Source organism: Rhea americana, unplaced genomic scaffold, assembly GCF_003343005.1.
Source record: "Rhea americana isolate MKP2758 unplaced genomic scaffold, rheAme1 scaffold_44, whole genome shotgun sequence".
Taxonomy (NCBI): Eukaryota; Metazoa; Chordata; class Aves; order Rheiformes; family Rheidae; genus Rhea; species Rhea americana.
In genome coordinates this window covers 3,147,425-3,172,621 of record NW_028186579.1, presented here as the reverse complement: position 1 = coordinate 3,172,621, position 25,197 = coordinate 3,147,425, and the positions used below count along the sequence as shown (strand labels likewise).

The 25,197-nt window shown below is 35.9% G+C and overlaps 1 protein-coding gene across 2 annotated transcripts in view; it reads left to right on the top strand.

The window, feature by feature from the left end:
- THADA (THADA armadillo repeat containing) overlaps positions 1-25,197 on the top strand; it is a 170,468-nt gene that overhangs the window by 66,330 nt on the left and 78,941 nt on the right. For both annotated transcript variants that reach the window (XM_085315841.1, XM_085315840.1), the window contains one exon: positions 12,190-12,358. In XM_085315841.1, coding sequence (XP_085171967.1) covers positions 12,190-12,358 — 169 coding nt within the window. The remainder of the gene's footprint in view (positions 1-12,189; positions 12,359-25,197) is intronic.

Here is a 25,197-nt window from a genome sequence, read left to right as displayed (position 1 = left end):
AAAGCATTGGTATTTTTTATGGCTGCCAAGAAACAATAGTAAGGATTCTGCAGGGGAAAATGTACATAGTTATGATATAGGTCAACATGACATCGCTGGCTGTATTTCTGTGTGCAGCTCTTACACACTTGCTCTGTGAATACTATGATTATTTTCATTTCACTCTGACTACATTAGCTGGAATACATACAGGTGATTAACCTGGGAAAGATGAACATAATTCCTTCCTTAAGATTTTTTTCCCTTCTGCAGGAGCAGATGAATTAAAATAAAATTCTTTCCCAGTCATTTGCTTGTTCTTTAGAAGATGGTAATGAAAATTACTGCTTGATCCCACTTGGAGAGGGATCAAAGAGAAGGCATGATGCCAAATGCCCTATTCATCAAGACACTAAATTGTATGTATTAACCATTTCTTTGACTCGTTCAGTGTATTATATAACGTGTATATATGTATATGCATATGATTGCATGCTAGCCCAGTGCAGTTATGACATTTAATTGCCATATTTTGCTGTGAAATTTTTAGATTTCTAATGCAGTAGCCCTCTGTAAGGGATAGATACTGCTTGTGCAACAGAGATAAAGGAAGGGAGAATATGAAATGTAACTGATCTTCAGACTCCAGGGCTTTACCCACAATAAAGTGTTATTTGCTTGTTGCTCTGAGAGGATGAACAAAATTCTTGGTGTGTTTGCAAGCGAATGGGCAGTTCTCTGAACAAAACTGTATTTAGCAGGAAGAATTCTAATTAGGCTTTTGAACAGTTTCACTTAAGCCAGAGTGGAATTTTCCATCTAGTGGGAGTAGAGTTATGGTTGCTCTGACCGTGCTGAGATGAATTGCACAATATGAGTAGGATTAAATGCTACAAGGACAAACCTCAGTCTCTGTGCACACACTTGCTACTCCCTGCTAAACTAGGGCGTTTAGTTACCTAGCTGCAGTTCTATTAAGTTCTTTCCTTTCCTTCCCCCTTGCAGATGTTTTATTTGGAAGGGGACACTGATTCACCACTTATTACTTTACTTTTTTTTTTTAATAAAACAAGATTTTTTTATTTTAGAGCTAGATATGTCTGCTTTAGTGATTACTCTCTAAGATGAAGGAATGTACAGAATGTTTTTGATTAGCAAGGGAGGTGATGAGGAGGTAATGTTTTAATTACAGAATGAAAACAACCTCCCTTTCTCCTCCTCCTCCCCTAGTCCAAAAATCTCTAATCTCTTCAAAATGATTCATATTTGAGTTACCTTACGCCTTTTCTGGTACCATAGCATGGACAGAGTGTTTGTTTACTGTTAAATGTTCTGGTCTGAATCCTCTGAAAGAGTAAATTAGTATTGCTACAATGATTTGGTTTTTCCTATCTCCTTGAAGTCTATCCCTTTCTAGGAGTAAGAATTCTCAATCATTTAAGCAGTTTTTTAAAAATCAGCTTTAAAACTCCTGGGTATGTGCTTCATATTTCACTTGACAAAACAATTTTTAATTGTTAGTGATATTTCCCATTTAAAATATTGTCATATAGACAGATTTCCAAGCAGTGTTACCTCTAGATGCGTGATGTTGCAAGTCATTGAAGAAACTGTCTGAGGAAAATTTAATTAGAAATGTAAAGGTCTTTCCAAAAAATTAACATATTTATGAAGTAGACACTACTTGCTTGTTCAGAATTTTGTAATTTGCATTTTTCTGTAAAAACAAGGAGCTAAATTCAGAAATCCCTTCATGAAGAGAAGGTAAGTGTTCTTTTTAATTGGCAGCCAGGATAGGTGGTGGTAGAAAGCACTAGTCCTTGGCAGTTTGTTCTCATTCTTCCCCCACCCGCATTATGGTACTATTTTGATTTTGCACACTAGTGAGCTCATCATTAATATACAAGAATAATTACTTTGACTCTATTACTTAATGATTGGCACTAGAATGTAATGAAAACAAAATTACATGCAATGAGGAAAAATTTTCTGTAGGATTGGGTAAAGAGCGTTATCAGCTACTCTGTTACCATAGGCATCTGCTGGGAGCCAACTGGCATGTAGCTCAAATGCTATCATAACAGCTACAGTAGGAAACCTTAAATAAATCCGTTATTTAGGTAGGCTGGATACAGTTGCTGCAGAGTATGTGCATTTACATCAGTCTAGCTATCCCCTGGCTTGGAAAAGCAAGGGAAACAGCTGAAGATGTCTTCACGTCCTTCTTTTTGGAAAGGTGTAAAACTTCCTAATTTGCCATTGGCAAAGACTACTGACTAAGTTTGACTGAAGTGATGCAAGATGTCTAGAGTATGCCCATGATCTCTTTCCCACAGCAGTGCCGCAATGCCAGTGATGAGTAGCTGGTGAATGGGAACCCTCTCCAAGCAGCAACAAGACATTCAATAGGGTTAATCACTTCATTCCCCAGCTTTGTGGAACCTGTGTTCCAGCTCTGCCTATTGACTCTGGGGTGAGGATAGAGTTCCTTCACCAAACTTTGTTTTCTTGGGTTTTTGAATGGTTTAGACCAGAGAGACTCTTTAAGCATAGTGATATGTAACCTGAGGGATTTGGACGTTTTTTTTTTTTTCTGGTATGCAGTATGTGGAATCTCAGTATTCTTAAATTAGCACAGATTTACATTTGTGAGTCTGTTTCTCTGTAGGAGGTGATGCTGGTTATTATCTCCAATCTTTTCAAGCTTGAGAAAGAGCCAAAAATCTGCGGGGCTGTGAGTTATACCTTTAATTCACACATGCAATGCAGTTTTCTACATTTTATTCAGTAGATAAATACAATATAAAGTTTGTTGACTTCTAGTTAAGAAATCTTTTTTTGAAACTTAACAGATGCAATCTAGACTGATGTGCAGGGTATAGAAGACTTTTCCTTAAAGTGTAAAAGGAAAATAAGGTTCTGTTAATGAAAGATCAGGCTTTTTCTGTGACGTCTGAGAGGTTCATTGTACAAAGTATACATTACAAAAGTTGTCTTTTACAAAATGCTATTCACAAGTTAAGTACTCTCTCAGATACCAACAGGCTTTAAAAGCTGTTTTAAAAATGCTGTTACTCAAAATACAAAGTTTTGATAGAAATACTTAGATCTCATAATCTCACATAATTAATTTTATTCTGCAGTTTTGTTGGCCAAAGTATATCAAAGTCTATCTTGAGAAATACTTGCTTGAAATATAAAAATAGACCTTCAGTATTCTGCTTGATCATAGTACAAAGAAATACATTTTTTAACAGTTTTCTCATTAGTAAGATGTTTGAGATCTTTCTGGTGTAATGAAACAACCTAATGATGTTAAGTAATTAATACATTTCCTAAATATGGGTCTTTCAAATCCATATTCTGAATATGTTTACATCATTGTGCTGTCTTGCCATTGACCGATTCATATCAGGTTCTTTGAGTCTTTCCTAATTGCTGTTTGTTTCCTTTCGAATCTGATGCAATTTTACCTTCTTTTTTTCTCTGCCTATTCTTTTTTTTGCTTATGTTCACAAACTCGTTGCCTGTTTCTTTCAGTCTTTATTGCTGTTTACTTCAGATAAGAGGGGAATATTATTGTAAGAGTTTCATAGGTTTTGTTTTTGGACAACAAATTCGATTATATAGAGATGCATAGATAAAATTATAGTCTTTCTGTCATAACTCTTACATACTGTTATTATTCAGTTTCTGTGTTTCATGCAGTCTGTAAGAGTGTGTATTAAGTGAGATTAATCCACCTTTATTTTAACTTCTTAGAAGAAGGAGCACATGAACATGAATTCTGAGGCTATCTAGGAGTCGGAGTTGTGTCGTATTTTATAAAACTGTAAGAGCTCACTTCTGATTTAAATGAAAAATGTCTTGAGGAAAAGGACCCAAGTATTTAGTATTCTAGAAGATGCCATGAATATAAATATTCACTGATCAATAACGTTACTTGTGTTTGGGATGAGGCTTGTTTTTTTGAAAAGGTTAATCCTTATTGACTTATGTTAACTAGTCTTACGACTTTGTGTTGTGTTAAGTAACTTCTGTTAAACTGTCCATCAGATGTCTGGTCCTGCCATTGAAGTCCTGTGGCAAAACTTCTATATACTTCATAGGCACTGGGTCTGGGGTTAGATGGAGAAATAAAGCAACAGAATTAAAATGTAAAATCAAGCATATCTGTGAGACTTTGAAATTAGTAGTTGTGTAAGTTTACAACCTTAACGCCAAATAAACACAACAGAAGGGGGAGCAGGGGAGAGCTTACAAGAAGATACCTCCAGTTTATTTGGGAAGAGCTTGATTGAAATAGTTCTTGTGTATCTTCTTAAAACTTCTAACTAATATCAAAACCACTTACTGAAATAGAACATAACTGGAAACATTTATCTGTGTTGCTTAAACTCAGTTTCTCTAACTTTTGTTCCACACGTGTGCATGTATGCATTTAGCGTATCATCCTGCATCTCACTTGTAAGCAGTTAACTGAATTTCTGTAGGTTAAACATTAGTACCCTTTGATAAATGGCCAAACTAGATTGCTGAACGGTTGTGTTCGCTGGGCATCTTCTGTCTTTCTCCTCTATTTTCATGTGGCCTAGTATCAACAAGAATTAAAACTTGCCTGATTTCAGCAGTCATTTCTGTAATACAAGCAATTTTATCAATGATCTGCAAAATGTTTGTGTGGAAATGCCTTTTTGTATTAGGTAAAGAGAACTAAATGTGCTTGTTGCAGCTTTCTTGCATTAAAACAGCTGTTCTTGTAACAGTTATTTGTTAAAAGCATATTGCTGGGGTTTTGTATCAAAAGTACCTTTTTGTATGTAGTGTCTAGTCAATATAACTTCAGAATTATTGTCTGGAGTAATTTATCTCACATCACCCCTTTGAGAGTAATTCCTGTGTTGGGATTTAGGACTGGATTGGAATGCTTCCATTTCTGGTTATAGTTTTTCTCTGTGTAATCTTGATTGCCCTGGTTGCGTTGTTCTGCAACAGTATTTGCAGGAAGAAACAAGAAAATTGAGAGAATAATGTATAAGCTATAATGCATAAGTTATGCAGGGGAAAGTAACTAAGTCATGACAAACTACTGTTCACAGCAATATTAAAAAATGATAGTGTTATTTAAAAAGAACAGTCTTGGACTTGTGAAGAGTCAGTATTGGGAAAACTTTTTGGCAACAGGCTTTGGCAACTACTTTTGGTGGTTTTGTTGGAAGGAAAAAGTCTGAGAACCCAGATCCTTTGGCTGTTGTCATGGGTCTGACGGTTAGTTTTGAAAATCACTTACTGCATTCCTTTTTGCAGTCAGCTGAATGGCTTGAACCAAATACTGATGAAAAGAGGCCCTAACCTCAAGTAGTTTGAAAAAAATGACTAATAAACTTCAATTAAAGTTAGCTACTTGGAGATATTGCTTGATTTATTAGTAGGGAATGCAACAAAAAAGGTGCAATTTAAGTCATTTTAACATGTGATATGATGAATCTCCATTTCAACGGAAAATATTTCTATGGGTCTGAAGCCTACACTTGTGTGTTAGCGACAGCTTTTGTGCACTTGCATTTTTTTTAAAAAAATGTAATAGCTGGCTGAACTGCAACAGCTCAAGCTGCTGTTGCTGAAACAGCTTAATATCAGATGGCCACTTTTTACAATAGCCTAGATCTTGGTGGCAAAAAGAGAGGAATGTATTCAGCTTCTTCCCCAAAAGCTCCTGGAAGCACATGGATGAAACAGTTCTTGGTATAGTTTATGGACCTGTTTGGCAAAGAGAAGCCTGTTCAGTTTGCCCACATACTTTCTGCAACTATTCTGATTCCTTAAGTGCTTGTGTGGAAAACATTGCCGTTAAAAAAACATGAAGTTTTATCTTAATTGGCTATGTTGAAAGATTAAGATACTTACCACTTACCTCTCTACAGAGACTAGAAATTTGGGCAACCATTAACTTCACTTCAAAGAAAATTGATACGAGTTTAGAGAGTTAGCACTGCGCAAATAGCTTGAAATTAAACTTAACCTGTTTCTATGATTGTGTTCAAATACTTTCTGGACTGCATTCATGTGTTGATTATGGATCTATAACCGACAAAGCTGTTAATACTTCTGTAATTTTAAATTTTTTCTTCTTTCAGTTAAAAGTTGAGATACTAGATTAACACTCAAATTATCTTTTTTTTTCTTGATCATTTCAGATTAAAGGAGGAAAAGTTGTCATTAGGCAAATAATACTGCAGGTCTCCACAGTGAAAAGTGGGAAAAATTATATGCTCTAGATATATTAGTTTCTGGGAAGTATAGAAGTCTAACAAAAAAGAGAAATAGATGCTTCCTTAAAAAAACCAAAACCACTAATCAAGCAAATCTATAAAAGAACAAAAGAAACTTTAGCTACATCTATAGCAATTAATATTTATATTCCAGGAAACCTTATTCTAAGGTTGCTAATAGTTACTCTTCTGCTTGTTTGTATCTATTATGTAAGTTCAATTTATGTTAATTGGGTGGAATCATAAGCTTGCGTACTTTTGACGCTGCTCTTAGGCCTTTTCTTGCTTTGAAACCTGTAATGCTCCATTTGGAAGTTGCTAAATATAATTATTCACAGAATTTGAAGAAAAATATGAAGTATAATGAAATAGTTTGTTTCCTTTTTTTACAGACAATCTGGAAACTTTGTAGGAGCTATTTCACTCACTACAATCAGGAAAATGCTCTTGAATCTAGTGTAATAATTCTTTCTAGTAGGAACTGAGTCCATTGCTAAATATTTTTTCGTTTTCATTTTAAAAATTTTTTTTTAATTTTTTCATTTTGTTCCTTTTTAGGGTCACAGTGCATTTGATAGGACTTTATGACATAACTAGTTCCAGCTTTCAAGGATGCTATCAATTACATATATGTGTGTGTGTGTGTGTGTGTGTGTGTGTGTGTATATATATATATATATATATATATATATATTTAAGATTAGTTTTTTCTTTAAAAAAAAAAAAGGTCTAGGGTCTATTAAAGTACTTTAAATAACAGGTACAATTGGTTGGTTTGAATTGCAATTGTGCTTTTCGTCTGCCTTCTTCCCTCTGCTCCATACTGTTTTTGTGCTGATGCTAGGGTACTTGAGTTGATTTACAAGGTCAGAGCCCCATTATACAGAATTTGCCCTGTCCTCTTTGATCGGTCGGTTGTCCTTGTGTTTCAGACCCATCTTTGTGGCTGCTGTTCCAGATTCTCTCATCTGCCATTTTGTCAAGGCAATGTATGTGCATTGATTTTTGGTTGAGAACAAAAATCGTGAGGCTGCAGTACTACCTATGGGACTGCAGGAACAATTACCTGATGTGCTAATAAGCAATGAAATTAGCAATGCGTAGATTGCTGTGACAATTTCCAAAAATACCTAGAAATAGATATTTTTCCATGCTAACACCTATTCTAACAACTCTTAGTGTTACTTAATGTAATGGATATGTCATTTTTAACTATAGTTGTGATTTCTCAAATTAATTCTACTAATTTGTTTCTGTGACAATCATATGAAAGCTAATCCTTGCTTGATTTGTTAATTTAGATAATGTAAGATCTGCTGAAAGGGAGTAATAAGAAAGGGAGAAAAAGAAACAAACACATAAGAGACACCTGTGGTTCTTTAAAAAAAAATCAAGTTTTTAATTTTTTTTTACTTATAACTTTTACTTAGCGTTCTCTTGTTCATAGCTAAAGTAATAAATTAGATACTTTAATAATGTGCAGAGGAGTGCAGAATCTTTCTGTGCCTTATATGAATTGCTCATATAAATTATGCCAGTTAGCAGGTTTGTTCAAGATCTAAGTGTTAAAGCTGGAACAGAGCAGTGGAAATGCATTGAATCTACCGTTACACAGTGAAAGCTCGTCAGATTTATTAACTTTTTGTTCTTGGTCATGAACTGTTTTAAGCAAACATGTTTACATCCAGAAGCTCATGTGCACCTAGATAAACAGTACTGAATTTCACACAGAATACTACTTCTAACAGTTGTTAATAACCCTGAGAGATTAATAGAAGCGTGTCATGTAAGGATTTTGCAAGTCTTCATTGCTCATTGCTATTCTGAGATACAATAAAATTAGGCTGCCATACTACATGCTTTAATGTACCATAACATTTAGCTATTTCATAGATTTTTAAAGTCTATTTTATAAATGATGTACAGGTGAAAGAGATTGCATCCTGAAAATAAATCCCCTGACCCTGAATATTTTTCAAATCAAAAAGGATACGCACACGTGTGGATGTTCTTCTAACAGGCACACAACTCTATTGCTCCTGCTTGGCCTGCAGGAAGAGCAGGGCAGCCCGTAGCAGCTTCACGTCCTCAGCAGGTAAAGCTCACAGCCTGGGCAGGGAGATGGCCAAGGTAGGGGGGACTGTTCCTGTCTGCCAGTGCATTGGCAGGGTAGCTGCCACCGGATGGGTGGATCGAATCTCAAGGATGCTGCTGTGTTAGATGGCTCCAGGAAGAGTCACCAGAATAGTTTAATAGCCTTAAAATACTACTTTAACTTCCAGGTTTCAGTGCAGATCAAACTGCCTTAAAGGGATTGCTGTAATTGTCTAATGATTTTTCTTTTTATTACTTGTCAGATTGCTTCCCATGCTTGGTGCTAAGTCCTAGATAAAATAAATATTTAAGAACACAGGATATTGTGTCAGTATTAAGGAGTTGTATAGCTAGGCTTGGGGACTGGTATTACAAGAAAACAAGAGTTGCTACACTGGGTTAGTGTTGTGTCTTATATTACCCAGTTACTGTATTTCCATTCATTCTTCATCTCAATCTTTGAAAATTGATCCCATTTAATTTCCTTTACAGATAACAGGTGATATCTAAGTGAGATCCAGCAGAAATCAAACCTGCCTGTTTTTAATCTAGGATGCCTTTACAGATTAGGAAAAGAAATAGTGTATATTTTGATATTCTCCTGGCAAAGTTCTTGTATGATTAAGGAATGAAGCCTTTAAGTGCCTTCAAAACATGAGCTGTACATATGCAGTGCCTTCAGGAGATCCGGAGGTTCAGGAATAGATCACTAGTAATGACCTGGTGTGATATCTTGCATTGTGTGTGTGAAAGAGCGATTTGAAATGTTACCAGCAGTATTTTTGGGGAACGGATGGACAAACTTTCTTAACTGACTATTGGGGGGAGGGGGGGAGATACCCCAGGAATGTTAATGCCTCTTAGATAGGGGAAGCTATTTGCCAGTGCAAAATCTCTTACAAATTCTTCATGTGTATTCCTATTAAATGAATACTATATTATTCTTAAACTTTTTGTGGTGCTTTTGTTCCTCAGTAATGATTTCATAGGAGTGCTCTTTATGAGGCTTCCCATTAAAATGCAAGTTCTTGTGAATATGCTGTTACAGTGCAAGAGTTGCAGTTCCTATTAGTGTATAGTAGATGCTGTGTACAAGGGCAGGCTAGTGGTTAAGTTTGCCTTTCAGACAAGTAGAAGCTGTGGATCTGGGTTGCCCCTGGGCACAGAAGATCATGGAAGCAGATCTCCTGGGCCCTGGTGAGTTCTCCAGCAGCTGGGCAGTTGGGCTCCTGTGCAGCAGGGAGGAACACGTTACTGTTTCCTCACTGCGACTCCTCAAAGAGGCAAAACATAACCTGATTTGAGGATCCTAGTTAGACTTCTCTGTCAGGGGGAAAACAGTAACTGCTTAGGTCCTCTTACAGAACAAAACTTCGGGGCAGAGAAGTGGAAAATGATACTGTCTGTAGTTCTGAGAATTGAATCTTTTGCTGTGCATTCAGTATAAATGCTGAGGTGCAGAGTCTCGTACTGACCCAGGCTGTGGCAGCTAAGAAAATTCTACACTTAATATGAAATTGTTTCTGTCAACCAAAATATATAGCACTCACTTTCACTCCTGTAATAAATTTGATAAAATAACAGTCTAGAATAAAAGCTGACATGGGAAATACTGCTTTTTTATACATGTATAATGCATATATGATGATAATTCTTTTAAAAAGTTTACAAGAGGACAAAGTTAAAATCAAGTCACTTAGACCTTGTCCTCAACTCCATTTTTCTGTTTATTACCAGGAAAAAGGCACACAATTCCATTCTAATGACTTGCATTGTGTTTCAGGAGAAAACCCTCTCTGAATCATGTGTTTTGGGAAAGTACCCTTGCACAAGTTAGAGCAAACCCTGGCATTTTCCACTCTTCCTTCTGAAGAGATGTCAGATGCCTTGGGAAATCATCTTTGTAAAAGGTCATGAACAAAATAAAAGGCATTCTTCAATATACAGTTACAGCTAACTGAAAACTAAACATTCAGAACAATGTCAGTATTACTTACTTGGCAAGAAACAGCTATATATGAGAATTTCTTGTTTAAGAAAACATGTTAGAGCAAAAATGCAGGAATGATTTACAGACAAATCACTTTGTGTCAGATTTAAGTTTGTTGTGTTGTAGAACTAAAGTTTTGTTTAAAAATAGTTTTTTTTTTTTTTAATGCTAAGCTGACTTTTTTCACTTTTTTTTTTAATGCCAAGTTAAAGCTTTTCCATATGGAAAAACCTACAGTTGTGACTGCTCTGCTTTCACATCTTGTTTTGAAGAACAGCTGCTCCTTGCATTTCCTGTTGCATAAAGATGGTCTTTCTGAAAATAATTCCCTAAGAGAGGAAAGATGGGGAGGTGGAGGATAGAATATGCTGCCTTGCTTTGAGGGTGATACTGAATGGCATCTGAAGACTAGCGCAGGGGTAGCATGAGTTTGTACTCCCTCAAAGCAATGTTTGTGTTTTTCAGGCATACTATGGCCTACCATGAGTAAATTGTCAGAAATATTATGCTATTTCAATAAAATCTTTTTATTGTCTTCTATTCAAAACTCGAATTCAATTGCTATTTCAAGATGAAAAATGTTTTCTGTATTTCTTTGATTTGAACTAAAACAACCACTTTGAGTTGATTTAAATTCACTAAGGATATTTGAAACCTTAAAATACTTTTAAATTTAATTTTGTTTTTGAAATAAGTAGACATGACTCTGTAGGGATGGTTTGGAAGAGCTGAAAAGTGGTTTGCCGTTTTTAGCAGGGGACAGTATTAATCTTGTGTGATATTATAAACCAAAAATATTGTAAGACGCTATCAAAGGAAAAAAGCAGAGAGGAGGAGGGAAGGAAGGACAGATCTGTGAGTCATCATAATCACCTGGGAGGTATCAGAACCTAAGTTCTGCTATAGTGCATTTTGCACCGTCCAGGTCATTTGGACATCCATTTCTAAACCCTGTTGTCAGAGGCTGCTGATGGTTGAATGATACCTATGTTACAAAAATTTACACACGCAAACATCATTGGCTTTGAAAGACTGGGCCTACTTTATAAAAGATTTTTATTCAACTTCATTCTTCAGTAGTATATAACTAGTTAAAATGCTAATATATATTTAACTTTACTGCTATACTGCTTCATTTATTTATAACTACACAACTATTTACACGTAAATATACAGTTAGTGTTAATAACATTAATAGATTTTTTAAAAGTTCTTTTGGTCTGGTTCTGTATGTATTTTTGAGTCTGAGTTAATTTTTAATAAGTAAAAAATATTTATTATTCAGATACCCATCATATATAATAGAAAGTATTTTCCAATGTGTCTGCTATTTAGAAAATTGTTTCCAAGCTTTACATATATTCTAAAAGCTAGTGGGAGGTATGGCCTAAAATGTTTTTTCTAAAACCATAAGATTAAGAACATTGAGTGTAATTGCTTTAAATCAAATTTGTGATATGTTTAAACATGATTATTGTTTGGTAAGTACCATAAACACCAGGAAACACTGACTAGAAACATATACTTTCCTGTTTCATGGTGTGTGTGTGTCTGTGTGTGTGTATACATATATATATATATGTGTGTGTGTGTGTGTGTATGTATTCTGTTGACTTCATATAAACAAACAAAATTCTGAAGGAAAAAAAAAGTCTCCAACATAGCTCTAGTTTGCTTTTTTTTTCTGGACAAATAGTCTTTCACTATTGAGAAGAAACACTGTAGATTTGATTTGCGAGGAATATATTTCAGTTTGTAATTATGTAATCATTTTAAAAATTACACTTAATCCAAATATTTAAATTTATAGCCACAGCAGTGGATTATATCTAGATTTATTTCTCCTTTTTCTAGATGTGGACACTCTCCAGTGTACCGTTCGCGTGAGATGTCAGGTCAGGCCCTCGTTCCGTTTGTAATGGTAAATGAGGTACCACAGACTGTGGCGTCATTGCTGAAAGGGCTTCCAGACTGCACCAGTCCTTGCATACGACAGAATGCTATTCATGGAACGCTTCTGCAAGTAAGCTTTGTTTTATTTTTTGTTATTGTTCATAGTCAAGTATAATGTAAAGAGTTGTGCTGAATGTTCGCATGCTACTAAACCATGTATGAAGGCTGCTTTTTGAGTCGATTCTCTCAGGTGATAAATGTGGAATGCAACTCTCAAAGGTCCTTAGAAGATTACAAGTTGTAAAATAGCAGCACTTGTATTTCACATAATGCTTCATCTCTAGAGTTTAAAATGTTTTGAGGGCAAATATCTTTATGGATTTAAACATGTATCTACAGAGAGATTCATGTGACTTGCCAAAAATCAGAGCAAATCTGTGGTAAAGCTTAATTTCAGGACTCCAAGCACCAATAGTATCATAGATACTGGGGCTTGTTACTTTCCCGGATATTTGCATATCACTTCTTTTGCTTTTCCTGCTACACCATCAGCTTCTTGTCAATTTGCTGTGCAAGTTGTGATAAGCTTTATATTGTGTTCTGGTGAAAACATTCTAGAGAACAGCTCACTATCAGTTTGGAATCAAATTTCTTCATTCCTCATAAATCATTCCTTTGGTTTATGGCAGTCGGCTCAGTGTGTTTGATTTTTTTTTTTTTTAATAAAGCTATCATGGTAATAAGTTACTCATTTTATTGCCTGTTTTTCACAAGCAATCTTCCAACAAAGCCGTATTGTACATGTTCAGCTCTGTTAGTCTGCCCCAGTTTGTAATCCGTCTTGGTACACATTCCCATTGTAAGCTGGATTGTGGGTGGGGGGTTTAATCCTTTCCGGCATATTACTTCCCTTTTAAATTCATGACCTTACAGGAAACTGTAAGGAGAAGATGAGTGGAGTCCTTGTTGAGTTGTTACTATCACCTTTACTTGTATCCCTCGACATACATACCAGTTTGTTTCCAGTGCGAATTAATTAATGTGAATTAAATGAAAAACTGATAACTAGTTCAGTACTTTAAAAGTTGATGTCTTCTGTTTTCGTTTTATTTCTTCCATGATGCTTATGAAGGATGACATGTAGCTGGATTGAGGATGGAGAGGTTCAGCCAGTTGAATCTGGATGTGGCTGACAGTTGGGATTGTCAAGGTCATCCCAGTGTGTGGGTTGATTCTGTCCTCCTCTTTCTGCTCTGAGTGTCAGTCTATGCATCTATACATTGGCAAGTGCTTAGCCCTGTGAGCTGCTGCTGCACCTGAGGAAAGGGATTGCCATCGCTTTGTTCCCTGTGCAGCTCAAAGATGTCACAAAACTGGGATCCACCCTGAAGTGTTAGAAAAATTTGGGTATTCTTGCAGAGAGTGTGAGGTGCCTTATAACGAGAGTTGCACTGGCTGCACTGTCCAAAGCCATTCCACTCTTTTTAGTGACCCAAAAGAAAAATAATAATGGAGGGATGCTTCCTATAGTGCCCCAGGGATGATTTGTCATGTAAGCTGGTGCTGCTAACCAGATCGTACGGGTAGGTTCAATTGGTTTTTTTTTTTGTTTGTTTGTTTTTCCTCTTTTCCCCCCATGCTTGTGAACTGGGAGGTGGTCTCACTCTGTGAGGTAGGACACTTGGTTTTTGATTAGTTTTGAGTGAAATTCTACTGTTACTAGGAGCTAGTACTGCAGTTTGTCTACTGCATTGAGGAAAGACTGCTAACTTGAGAATAAAAGTTGTGCGAAGTCTTCATTTAATACTTAATCAAATTTAGTTTATAACAAATGCTGAACTTACTCTTGCTAGTTAAAAGTAACAGCATTCATAAGAAATAATGTAGGGTGATAAAGATGTGCCACAACGGAGGTGGCAGTATGTGCCGTACCACTGAAGTACTAATGCCACATACTACAACAGATAATTGGTGTGCAGCTGCTGCAAGCAGTAGTACAAAAAGCAAAGTACTGTGACTTTCAGATGTTGTTGGATGCATGATTTCAGTTTCTTTTTCATCTGTGTAAGATAGATCTTGGAAAAAGAGTTCATAGAACTGCAGATTATTATTATGTTATAGAACTATTCATTAAAGCATTGCTTGTGTGAAGTTTTACTTAAGGAAAAATTAGATTTGATAGTATTTGAAACTGTTTGCACTGCATTTGCATGAGACAGCAGAGAATTTAACTTTCTCTTTGGTATAAAACCAAGATGAAAACCCATACTGAGAAGAGTAAGTCTGTACAGAACTCAATAAAAATTAGGTTTTTTTTTTCCATCAATAGAAGGCCGATGTGTTATAAAAAGGACATTCAGGTAATTTCATTTAGTTTATCTAGTCACATTAGTCAGAGGCTGACTAAGTTCATTGCCTAATTGTTTTTTATTTCAGTGTTCATATGCTGCCAGATCTTGAAGAGGAAAGTTAGAATTATTCAGACTTAAAACTTATGCGGCAGTGCGCAATGTAATAAATTTTGAAGGTATATTTCAGTTATGTTTCAATCACAGTTATGCAATCATTTAATCTTTTCCAAGCCAAATGTTAATTTATAGAAAGATCATTCTGAAAGTTCAGAATGGATTGCTTGTTCAAACATGGCCTGTTCTTCCACAGTAGTAAAATTGACAAAAAGTGTTTTTGATAGCTCAAGTTAAACACTTTTGTATCTACTATCTGCCTTTTGTGAAAGCAGCACTCTCGTACAGTGTCATAATTGTGGCTTAAGCAATGTATGAGTGTGAAGGTACATGAAAATAAAATGATCTTATGGCTTGCAGCTTTTACATAAGAATTCTTTTCAAGAAAAGTAGGAAGAATACTGTTGTTTTATAACTCTCCTAGCTCTGTTGTTGTTTTAATGAGTAGTTGTATCACAAGTAAATGTGTTGACCTAGATAAGATGAGACAAAAAAAAAAAGGGGGGGAGGAAAGAAAGCAAGCTGCTTCTGTGCTTCTGTGTCTACTTTACGAGTGAAGTTTCTGCTTTTCTCTGTTATCCAAAATGGCATGGGTCAAGGGGATGGAGGGAAATCACATATGTAATTTGACAAAAAATTGCAGAAATCTTGTATTGGTGGTCTTGATTGATGGAATATTTCAAGCTTTCTTTTTTGTTTGTTTAGGTTTTTTGTTTTTGTTCTTTTTGTTTTATGATCTAGTTCTACAGTTGATCAGCTGAAAGGATGTGCTGGTCCTGAGACTCACGGAAGTGTATAAAAATCTAACTTGGGGAGCCTTCATATTTTTGTGTGTGTGTTGGGGGGACTTTTGACTTCTTGTAGTTTTCAAGGAACTAACAATGATTCAGAAGGTTATGGGATATTCTTGTCAGAGGATAATCCATTTTTTTCGACCCTCTGCCTCTTCGAGGTTGTAATTCCTACAGCATATATTCCATTTGTTTAAAAGTAATTCAGAAATTCAGATTACTTGTGGAGTTAGGTAAAGGTTAATTCATAAATGCTTTATTCAATGACCTGTACTTACTACTAGTAATCTGAATATTTGACTTGCAGAGATATTTGTAAGGCATGCAGGTAGGGACAGCAGCTGCTCTCTAACTTCACGTCTGCTTTTTTGATCTAAAAGCTCTTTGGAGTCAAGCATCAGTAAAATTCAAGGTTGGCTTCAGTAAACCAAGAATTCGTAGGTAGAAATCACATGGAAGCGAGCCTTAAGAAAAAGGAATGATGAAGAGTTGATATCACTTCCCTGAAGAACTACCAAGTGTGTAAGTAGGAATTAGCCTAGTGCAGAATAGATAGAAAATAAGAACACGTTAGCTTGCCTAAATTAAAAGTTCTTCAAGTAATTCCGGGAGGAAAGAGGAAACCTACTGAAACTAGATTAGGACAAATATAAAAGAAAGCAAGAGCACACAGAGATGAAATTGGAAAGATCAGGGCAAAAAATGAGATACAATTATTAAGAGATTTTTGAGTAACCAAAATTATTCCAGAAATACATATGTCTGGAAAAGAGGAAGCTTTTAATAGCTGATGTCTGTGAAAGAAAGAATTCATTAATTCAGTCAGATAGGAATTTATGAATAGATTAGACAGATCTGCCAGGAGATCTGTTGTGTATATGACTGTGCCTGGAAGATGTATGTGACTGGACCTGGAAGATGGACAGATGATCACCTGAGATTCTTCCCAGTTTCTCCTCTCTTTTTCAATGATTCCTTTATCTTGCCAGTGATTTGAGCTACCATCATGAAGCTATGCAGAATTTGTATCTCTGTCAGTCTGCATTTAGTTAATTTTTGTTTGTATACATTCGTTGGTAAGATGCTTACAGCTTTTCTTGTTGTACATCATCTTCTGTAAGCCATCAAAATTTCAATGTAAAATTTGTTAATTTTTTAATTGATATTATAGATAAAGGATAAATACAAGCATGAAGAATTGGGAAGAACTAATCAATAGTTTGAGCACTTTTTTTATAATATTAAGATAGCATGCTCTGTAGGTCTACATCTTACATTGAACAAAAGTCTGTTCTCAAGTCAAGGTAGGTGAGCTTATGGGCATACCGGGGGAAGAAATCCTGAGCATGTATTATTCCTAACTCTTGACCTATGACATTGCCTATATGACAGAGTAGATGAATTATCTGTAGTTTGTTTTTAGAAAACATAAACAGCCCCCAATCCCTGTCAGCTGATTGCTTTAAATAGAAGTTTTAGGAAGCCTGGGCAGAGGCTGCCCAGGAAACAGTTCAGCTCCTGTAATTCATCCAGTTGATTACTTTACTTTTATGTATGTGTGTGTATATGTGTGTATACATATATAAAAATAAATGTGCTATTTTTTTTATATATGTACATACACTGTATATACACACAGTATATGTGTGTTTGTGTAGGTAGTTTTCTCTTCAAAGTTCCCAAATGCATGAACTTTCAGAGTGATTTGCCAGAGGAAGCAGACGTTAGACTGCTTTTGTTTTTGCTTCTGTCTTGTGAGAATATGTAATGCGATTGTTGCTTGATTTCTAAGGTTGTTACATGCGTTGATCTAATATCTTGATTGTTATTAATAAAGTAGAATAACAACACTTTGACTGAAGCTTTCAGTCGTAGATCTGCTCTCACTAGTTTTTAGAAAGATCTCATTTATGCATTATTAAAAAATTTGACTCTAATGAGAGTGTGCGTGCCCTCTCAAAGTGTTCATTTCAAGAAGGTTTCATTGGACTGCTGTAATTAATCATGGAGCAGATGTAACTACTAATAAAATTTATTTCTTTTTCAAATGATAGCATCTGCACATCAATTAGATCATCATCTGGCACGTTACCAATCTAATCCACCTTTCATTGACTTCAGCAAGCCTGCGATTATGTATTTTTAGAAGATGCAGGATCAGATAAGTGAAGATTATTAAAGGAAGTGTTGTGTTTTTGTTTAATGTCTGTGCGCATTGTTTTGGACACGTGTAATGTTGATTGTGTTAACTTACTTTTTAGAAGTCTTGTGTGGATTTATAACAAAATGCAGACAGTGTCTAGCCTGAGGTTGATACAGAACAGTAGAAGGAGTTTATTTTCCTTTACCTCTGTCCTATTAACTATGCAGTCACTTCACTTTGGAGAGATTTTACATTCTCTTTGGCATGTATTGGGCACAAATTAGGAGAAAAGAGGATGCAGTAAGTTCTTCTCCCCTATTGCTTGAATATGAAGAGAGGGAAGTACATTTTGTCCAAATGTATAGAGCAGTGTGTGTGCTGCCTCCATTTGCTGGGGGCCTGTAGGAGAGGGACTGTGTTGCCTAAGATGCAGCTCCTTATGGAAGTTTCCAGTGGGTTGTGCAGCTGCACATATCATGAGGCACAATTTCTGACTGGAAGCTGCTTTGTTCCTGAAAGTTGTTTACATTTTTAGGGTACTTTGTGTGAGCAATCAAGCGACTGCATAGAATAGAATAAAATAAAAAACCTGTGCCAGCCTGTTTGTCTTCATGGGCGGGTCCCAGCAAGTCACAGAATTCTGCCTGGTCTGCAGTGGTCCTTGGGAAGGTTTCTCTGAACTCCCCTGTCCTCCAGGGTCTATCTGTAGTTCAGTTAGGCTGAATCAGTATTATAGCAGTGGACTGGTTCAAAGAAGTATTTCCTTTCTTATCTTCACTAAATTCAAATAGTTCCTTTGGGCATTGTAATGTGAAGTCCAGGGCAAGGAATGTTGATTTTAGATTTTGGCGGGGAGGTTGTTTTCCTTTTGAAATCATTAGCACTGTTGCATGTTTCACAAATATTAAGAACAGACTGAGTTGCATCAACTTAGTTGCATGTGACAGCAAAAACTAGGCTAAATAGGAGATGAAGGACTTCGTTGTCCTTAACATTAATTTTAAAGATTTTCCCGTTGACTTCAGTGGGACAGAAAATTAGCAAAAATAGAAATTTTACAGGGAAGAGCAGCACCTTGTAGAATTAGACTCAACTTTCTGAAAATACTCTACAGTGAAAGAATACAGAATCGTTGTACTAAAAATATAACAGGATGATTAAAAACCAGCATGACTAGATGACAGATTTTTACAAGGCTTTCATAAAAGTGATTCACTGTTCTTGCCNATTGATTACAGCAGGATTTGGGTGATGGGAGAACTTTAAATTATCTGCATAAACTTTCTGGATATACTGATGTTTTGAATATTACTGGGGAGAGGGAAGAAGTGCTCTAAGGGGTGGTTGGAGACTCACTAAAGCAGCAAGAAAAACAGGACAAGAATGTAATTTGAGAATAACCATACTGGGTCACATGAAGATTTGTCTGAGTCAGTATGCTGTCGCCAGCAAGGACCTGACTGCACAAGCATAGGAAAAAGAGCAAGACCAAACCAAGCAGCTGGGGAAGCATCTGAGTGTGCTTTCTTAGCTTTGAGCATTCTTGAGCCAGAGACGTATGGGTGTGACTTTGTGGAAGATGAGAATTAAGCAACAGTTGTGGTGATGAAAATATTTTGAAGAGGTTATTTTGAAAATTTTAGTATCAATATGTTAGGTAGATTAATTATTGGTAACAGTTATATTAAGACAACTTGTTGTAGATGAAAGTAGAGCCTTGCTAATGAACGTGAATGCTTTTTTATTTTCTTTCGGAAGAGGAGGGTTTTAGCTTGAGTTGCTTCCGAAGAAGGTGGCACTTCTGGTATTTGAGATTACTGCCATTCTAATGTTTTATGAATTTAATACTTGGACACCTACTCAGAGGAACTATAGACAATTAAAATGAATATGAGCATTTGAAAATAAAGCAAGAGCTAGTAAGCAATCAGAGAAGTGCTTTCAGGGGGCTGAATAGGTAATAAAAATCCACAGACTCCAGTGGGTGGTGTGTGTGGATGCGAGGATGGAAGACAGGTTAGCCAGGGGTGTTTTGAAGGTCATTTTTGGATATTGGTCCTTGTGGCTGGGTGAAAGAGAAGTATACTCTGCTAAAGTATAGAAATACTCTGACCTAAAAATTCTGCATGTGGTTTAGCAGCATGAGTGTCAGTGACCATATTTTTCTCTGTTTTGTTTTGAAGACAAAGGAGGGTGTGAGGGAATGAATGGGGAAGTAGCATATTGTTTACTTGGTTTTATGTAGTAGCGCAGAAACACTGTTGTGAATTACTTTTTATTTGACTTGGCAGGAATGTTTAAAGTGTAGCTTTTCAACGTTGACTTTAAAAACTCAATATAGTAAACAAATGTTATATTATCTACAGGTCAAAGAAATAAACCTGCTGTAATTAAATGTTTTCCAGTGAAACTTCCTTCCAGCTGTTTCTCTTCTGAGCTCAGTTTTTAGTGTCCAAGATAAGCTTTATTTTTAAGATTAGTACAAAGAGAAAAGAAATATTGATGTCAAGTTAAAAAATCACCTGTATATAACCAGCAGTACAGAATAGTTTCCTCATTTCTTATGTTGTAAATTTAATTAACTGTTTCATAGAGTACACTGATCTACAAAACGCATTAAGCATGTGAGAACAAAGATTATTTGTATTTTCTAGCTGATATGCAACAGAAATGCAACTTAATTCCAAGAATGGGAGCAGACAACCTCTGAGAGAAAATCAGTGATGAAAGTTTGCCAGAAGTTTTCTCTTCCAGCTGCTTTTTTTATGTACTCATATGGTACTGTGCTAATTAACTAGACAGATCTGTTAGTTGGACACTGCTTTGAAGTTGCTTTTACTGTAATTAATAATGTTCCCAGTATTATCTCTTGGACTTTTGAAGACATATCACTGGTTTTCAAAATGGTGTAGTCAGATCTTACAACTCTGTCGTCTTATCCAGTTTTTACTTGGTTATTGAATCCCTTGCTACAGCCCACTAAATATATGGAGCGGTGCTGTTGTTGTGAACCTAGCATTTACCACTTTAGAGTATTAAAACAAAAAACACTGATTTTTACTACAGAATAAATAATATTCAACATTTTGTGAAAACAAGGCTGCTACTGTTTTTAACTGAGAGGTGAATGTAATACTAGGCGATCATGTGAAAGATGCTCCCTCTAAAGCAGCAGGGATGACTCTGCACTGCCTCCCTGTGTCCCGCACCCTAGGTTTGAGGCTTTCTGCAATAGGCACAGCGAGCTGTTCCTGTGCAGACTCTTTGCCCTCCCTGATCCTATGCACCTGGTACCACTTTTGAATGAATAAAACTGCCTGTAACCTATGTTGCTAGCAAGCCTAGTGAGAGACTGCTGGGTGGCTGTGTGTGCAGCCGTGAAGTGTCACTAGAGCTGAAGTTACTGCTGCAGTATGTCTTGGATGAATGTGCAGTGACTAAAAAACATTAAATACTGATGTGATTACACAGAACAACTTTTTATTAAATACTAGATTAAACTAAGAAAAGAGAAATCTTCCTGTAGGCATATTTTTTTGTTGTGGATAGATGTTAAGAACAAATACTGTTGGCATGACATCCTACTTCTTTCTATTTAAATCTTTCTGAAGAGAGTTGAGCTATTTTAGGCATTGGATAGTAACATGATTTAGACCTCCCAGAAGAGCACTTGAACTTCTTGTGAAATTTATGTTTTTAAGTGCTCAGTTCTATGCTGAAGTACATATTTCTTGCACCTGTTTTGTATTACGTATCTTTAATAAGTATCCCTCATGATTAGTCAGGAAAGCAATACTATCACTCTGTCACAGACAAAGGATGTTTTTACAGTTGGGAAGAGAGAAGTTGAAACTTGTGAAGTGTGCTGCACATACAGTATTCTCTTAGGTGGTGCAATGGATTAATGCAGTATTCCACAGAGTTCGTTTTTCATCTCCAAAAACATGTTTTCAATCCCACCCGCACAGGACTTATTTTCTCTTTCTTTTGATCTGGAAACCATGCCTTTAAAACTTTCAGAGCCAGAAGAAAGATAATCCTGCATGCACTTCCTGGATACACTTTTAAAAATACCAATCCGTGATAAATTCTGACTGCTTAAGGATGTATAGAAAATGTTTATTAACAATGAAGGCTTTTTAATATACTCTGTATTTTTAAAAGTTGAAAAGTGCTATTTTTTGGTCTCTTGACATTTTCTCAGCTTATTTAAAAAGCAGAAGGATACCCTGCTTGAAAGGAGGAAAAAGCTGAAAATGGCATGTAAAAGGATGTTGAACAGGAGAAATGAATGAAGAGAGACAGGCCATTTTATGAGGATAATTACTCAGTAAAGAATTATCGACACTAATGCTTTTTACCTCTGTTCATTCTTGGTTTTTCAAATGTAATTATTTTAGAATATCTGCATTTTGGGAATAGTAATCATGGTGCTAGAATTTTCTGTGAGAAGTTTTTATAAGGCTACTTGACTCTTCTGTTTGTAATTTTTTCTTTACTTGGGCTCTAAATGGCTCTGAGTCTGAACTGATAACATACTATGGAAGTTCTGTTTTTGTTTCTCTGATGTTACTCATGGGCTGAAGAGAATGAGAAATGGACATCAAGGTTGAGTAAAGACAGTGGAGAAATTGGCATAAAGTAACTTCATGGGAGAGGGAGCTTAGGTGAGGGCAGGACCAACAAGAAGATGTATTATACTCCTATTTAGGCTTTTTTACTATTATTATTACAAGGTCTTATCTGTATGTTTTGTTTTTAGGTTGGGGCTATTTGCAGAACAATTTTCTGTTTAAAAATGTTTTTTGGTGTCTAGCACAGCATGTTCCCAACTCTGGAGACTTTCTGTTAACCCCCCCAAAGATCTATGTGAATTCTGAGTTGGATAGTCAGAAATGCAGCTTCCTCTGGAGCTTCAGGCAGCTTTTAAACTTGAGGTACCTGCAAAAGTTGTCAGGCCCTTGAAATGACCCCATGTTGTCTAACTGCAGAGGAGGGCAAGGAGGGCACTGAGTGGGTGACAGGGATGTTTCTAAATTTATTACCTGTCAAGGTCCCTCCTTTTCCCTTTTTCTTCATTTACAGGGAGATGGTTTGTTATCTCTGCTGCTTCATCAGAATTGCCTTGATGTTTGGGAGTATGGAAACCTCCCATGTGGTTTCAACCAAACACAGAATGAATGAAGCTCCTGGAGACAGAATAAGCAGGTGCTTCTATTCTGTCCACCCTCATTCCTTCTCTGACTTTTCACCCTGATTATCTTTCCTTGGTTGCTCAGGCACTGTCACTCTGAACTCTCTCCCTTCCCTCCTGCTATCTCTTGTTTCAGGTACTTACTCCTCTGTGTCTCCACTCTGGACTACATCCTTCTCTAAGAGTACTCCTGACTGACTCTGTATTGGCAGCTGCTGTCCTGGTGTGTTGTTGCTTAGTTCTGTAGGGTTATTACTCTGCTTTCAGAGATGTATGTCAGATGTTTCTGTCTGTATATTCAGTTGTATACAAAAGTGTATCCTTAAGACGCACAGTTTTCACATCTGCAATTCTTTTAATCCATGCTTTGGGCAGGAAGTCTGTCTGGATTGCAGTGGTCCATTCTGACCTATTTTTGTTGTAGAAAATAGGCAATGCTGATTTAGCTAACTCTATTCTCAAAAATAGAGTCAGGTATTGCCATACTTTTAGAAAGGTCTTTATGTCAGAAATGGCTTTTGTGAAAGCTGTCTGAGCTTTAGAAATCAGCTTTGTTATTTTTGATGTAAATGCATAAAAAATTAAGAATAAAACTTCTGTATTGTTACTAGAAATCACCTAGGAATTCAGCACTGAAATATATATGACCTAAGTCAAAGATACTGAGCTCTTAAACACATTAAAAACTGAAACTTCAGCACATTTAAAGTCTGTGAGCTTCCTTTCCACTGTCTAAGTATATGGCATTCATTTAGTTTTATGCTATCAAATTTAATTTGCTATTCCTCAAAGAAAAAAGTAGTTTAAGGCAGGAAAGCCCAACTCGGAATTTCTCCTGGTCCTCACAAAGTGTTTTTATACCAAACTAAATGCCTATTATGTACTTGTGTCTCACATTTGGATATTTCAAAATCTTTCATTTATTATTCTCTGTTTTTTTGACTCTCTTTTGTCATTGGTAAAACACACACCACTGTCAACTAGAATAGGAAACTGTAAAGAGACCAATAATCACTTTTTTTGCAAAGCAAATATAAATGTAGCTATTCCTGTGTGCATGTTTAGCTTGCTTCTTTGCCTTGTAAATATTGTATTATTTTGTGCCATAAGAAATAACAGCTAGAATGTCTGGTCTTTGAAGCAAAGTCATTTTTGAATCCCAATTAACTCAGAATAAGATGAATAGTGGGGAGGGAGACTCTGTATTGTCATCATTTTAAGTGAAACACCCGTGCATTTCACATTCTTTGGGCTACTATTTTAACACAAAAGTGATTCATACCGTAATGAAACGTGTGCTATCTGTGCATATCCCGTGGTACAATATAAAACCTCAGTCTGCAGATAGTTTTGAAGCATGTCAAAAAAACAGGGGTTTATGTAATTGTCTTTGGGTAGATTTCATAAGGGAATTGTTGAGCAGGCGGTATTTTAAGCTTTCAAGATGGTGTTAGTGTCATATGCAAATAATAACCTTAAATTGAAGTGCATCCATCAAGTACTTCGTTTAGAATATCCAGCAATAGAAATGCCTTTTTTCGAGTCAATTGTTTACATATCTGATTAATATTATAAGAAAGTACTTCAAATTTAATCAAAATAATTCACAGATAATGAGAAATGATGATGTAACAATTTTGTGGCTATAGTTATTTTTGCTGGGGTATTGTACCTTACTAGGCTTATAAAAATGATATTACAGAATCAGGCAGATTCTGTCAAAAATCGAGAAAAAGAGTCATATAAGTCAAAGTGAGCATTTTATATTTACTTAGTTTAAAAGTCTGTAAAATATGTAATCTTGCTGCTTACTCATCACTAGGAAGAAAAAAAAACAATCTTTGCATCTTTGTACTGTGTTTAGCAATTAAAAGCATAATAGTGTTTTCCCTGAAAAAATATGAATGAGTATTAAAGAAGCTAATGCATTTACAGAGTAATATTGCCCAAATAGAGAGTTGTTTCATGTTCTTCCTTTTTCATTTCTCTTTTATATAAGAGCCATAATGCGCGCTCAGATAGTTAGGTTTTTATGTAAGAGAAACTTAACAGACAGATACATTGAATATACAGCATTGGCATTTTACACCCACAGAATAGTGAATATTTCTAATGATGTTTCAGACTGTTTTCAATATTGTACAAAGTGGTATTTTGCGAACAATTTAACAAGTTGATTTTACGTTTTAAATGTCATGTTGATGTTGTTTAAACAAGTGATCTCATTCTAGGTATGTATTAACTCAAGTTACGGATGTTGTTAAATTTAACAGGACTGTCTTTTGAATTATTACTGTAGAGATATCTTGTTTTTTATTGTGTAGTTGTATTTGATATTGACAGTCAGTCTTCAGAAACAGAGGTGGTGTAGTCACC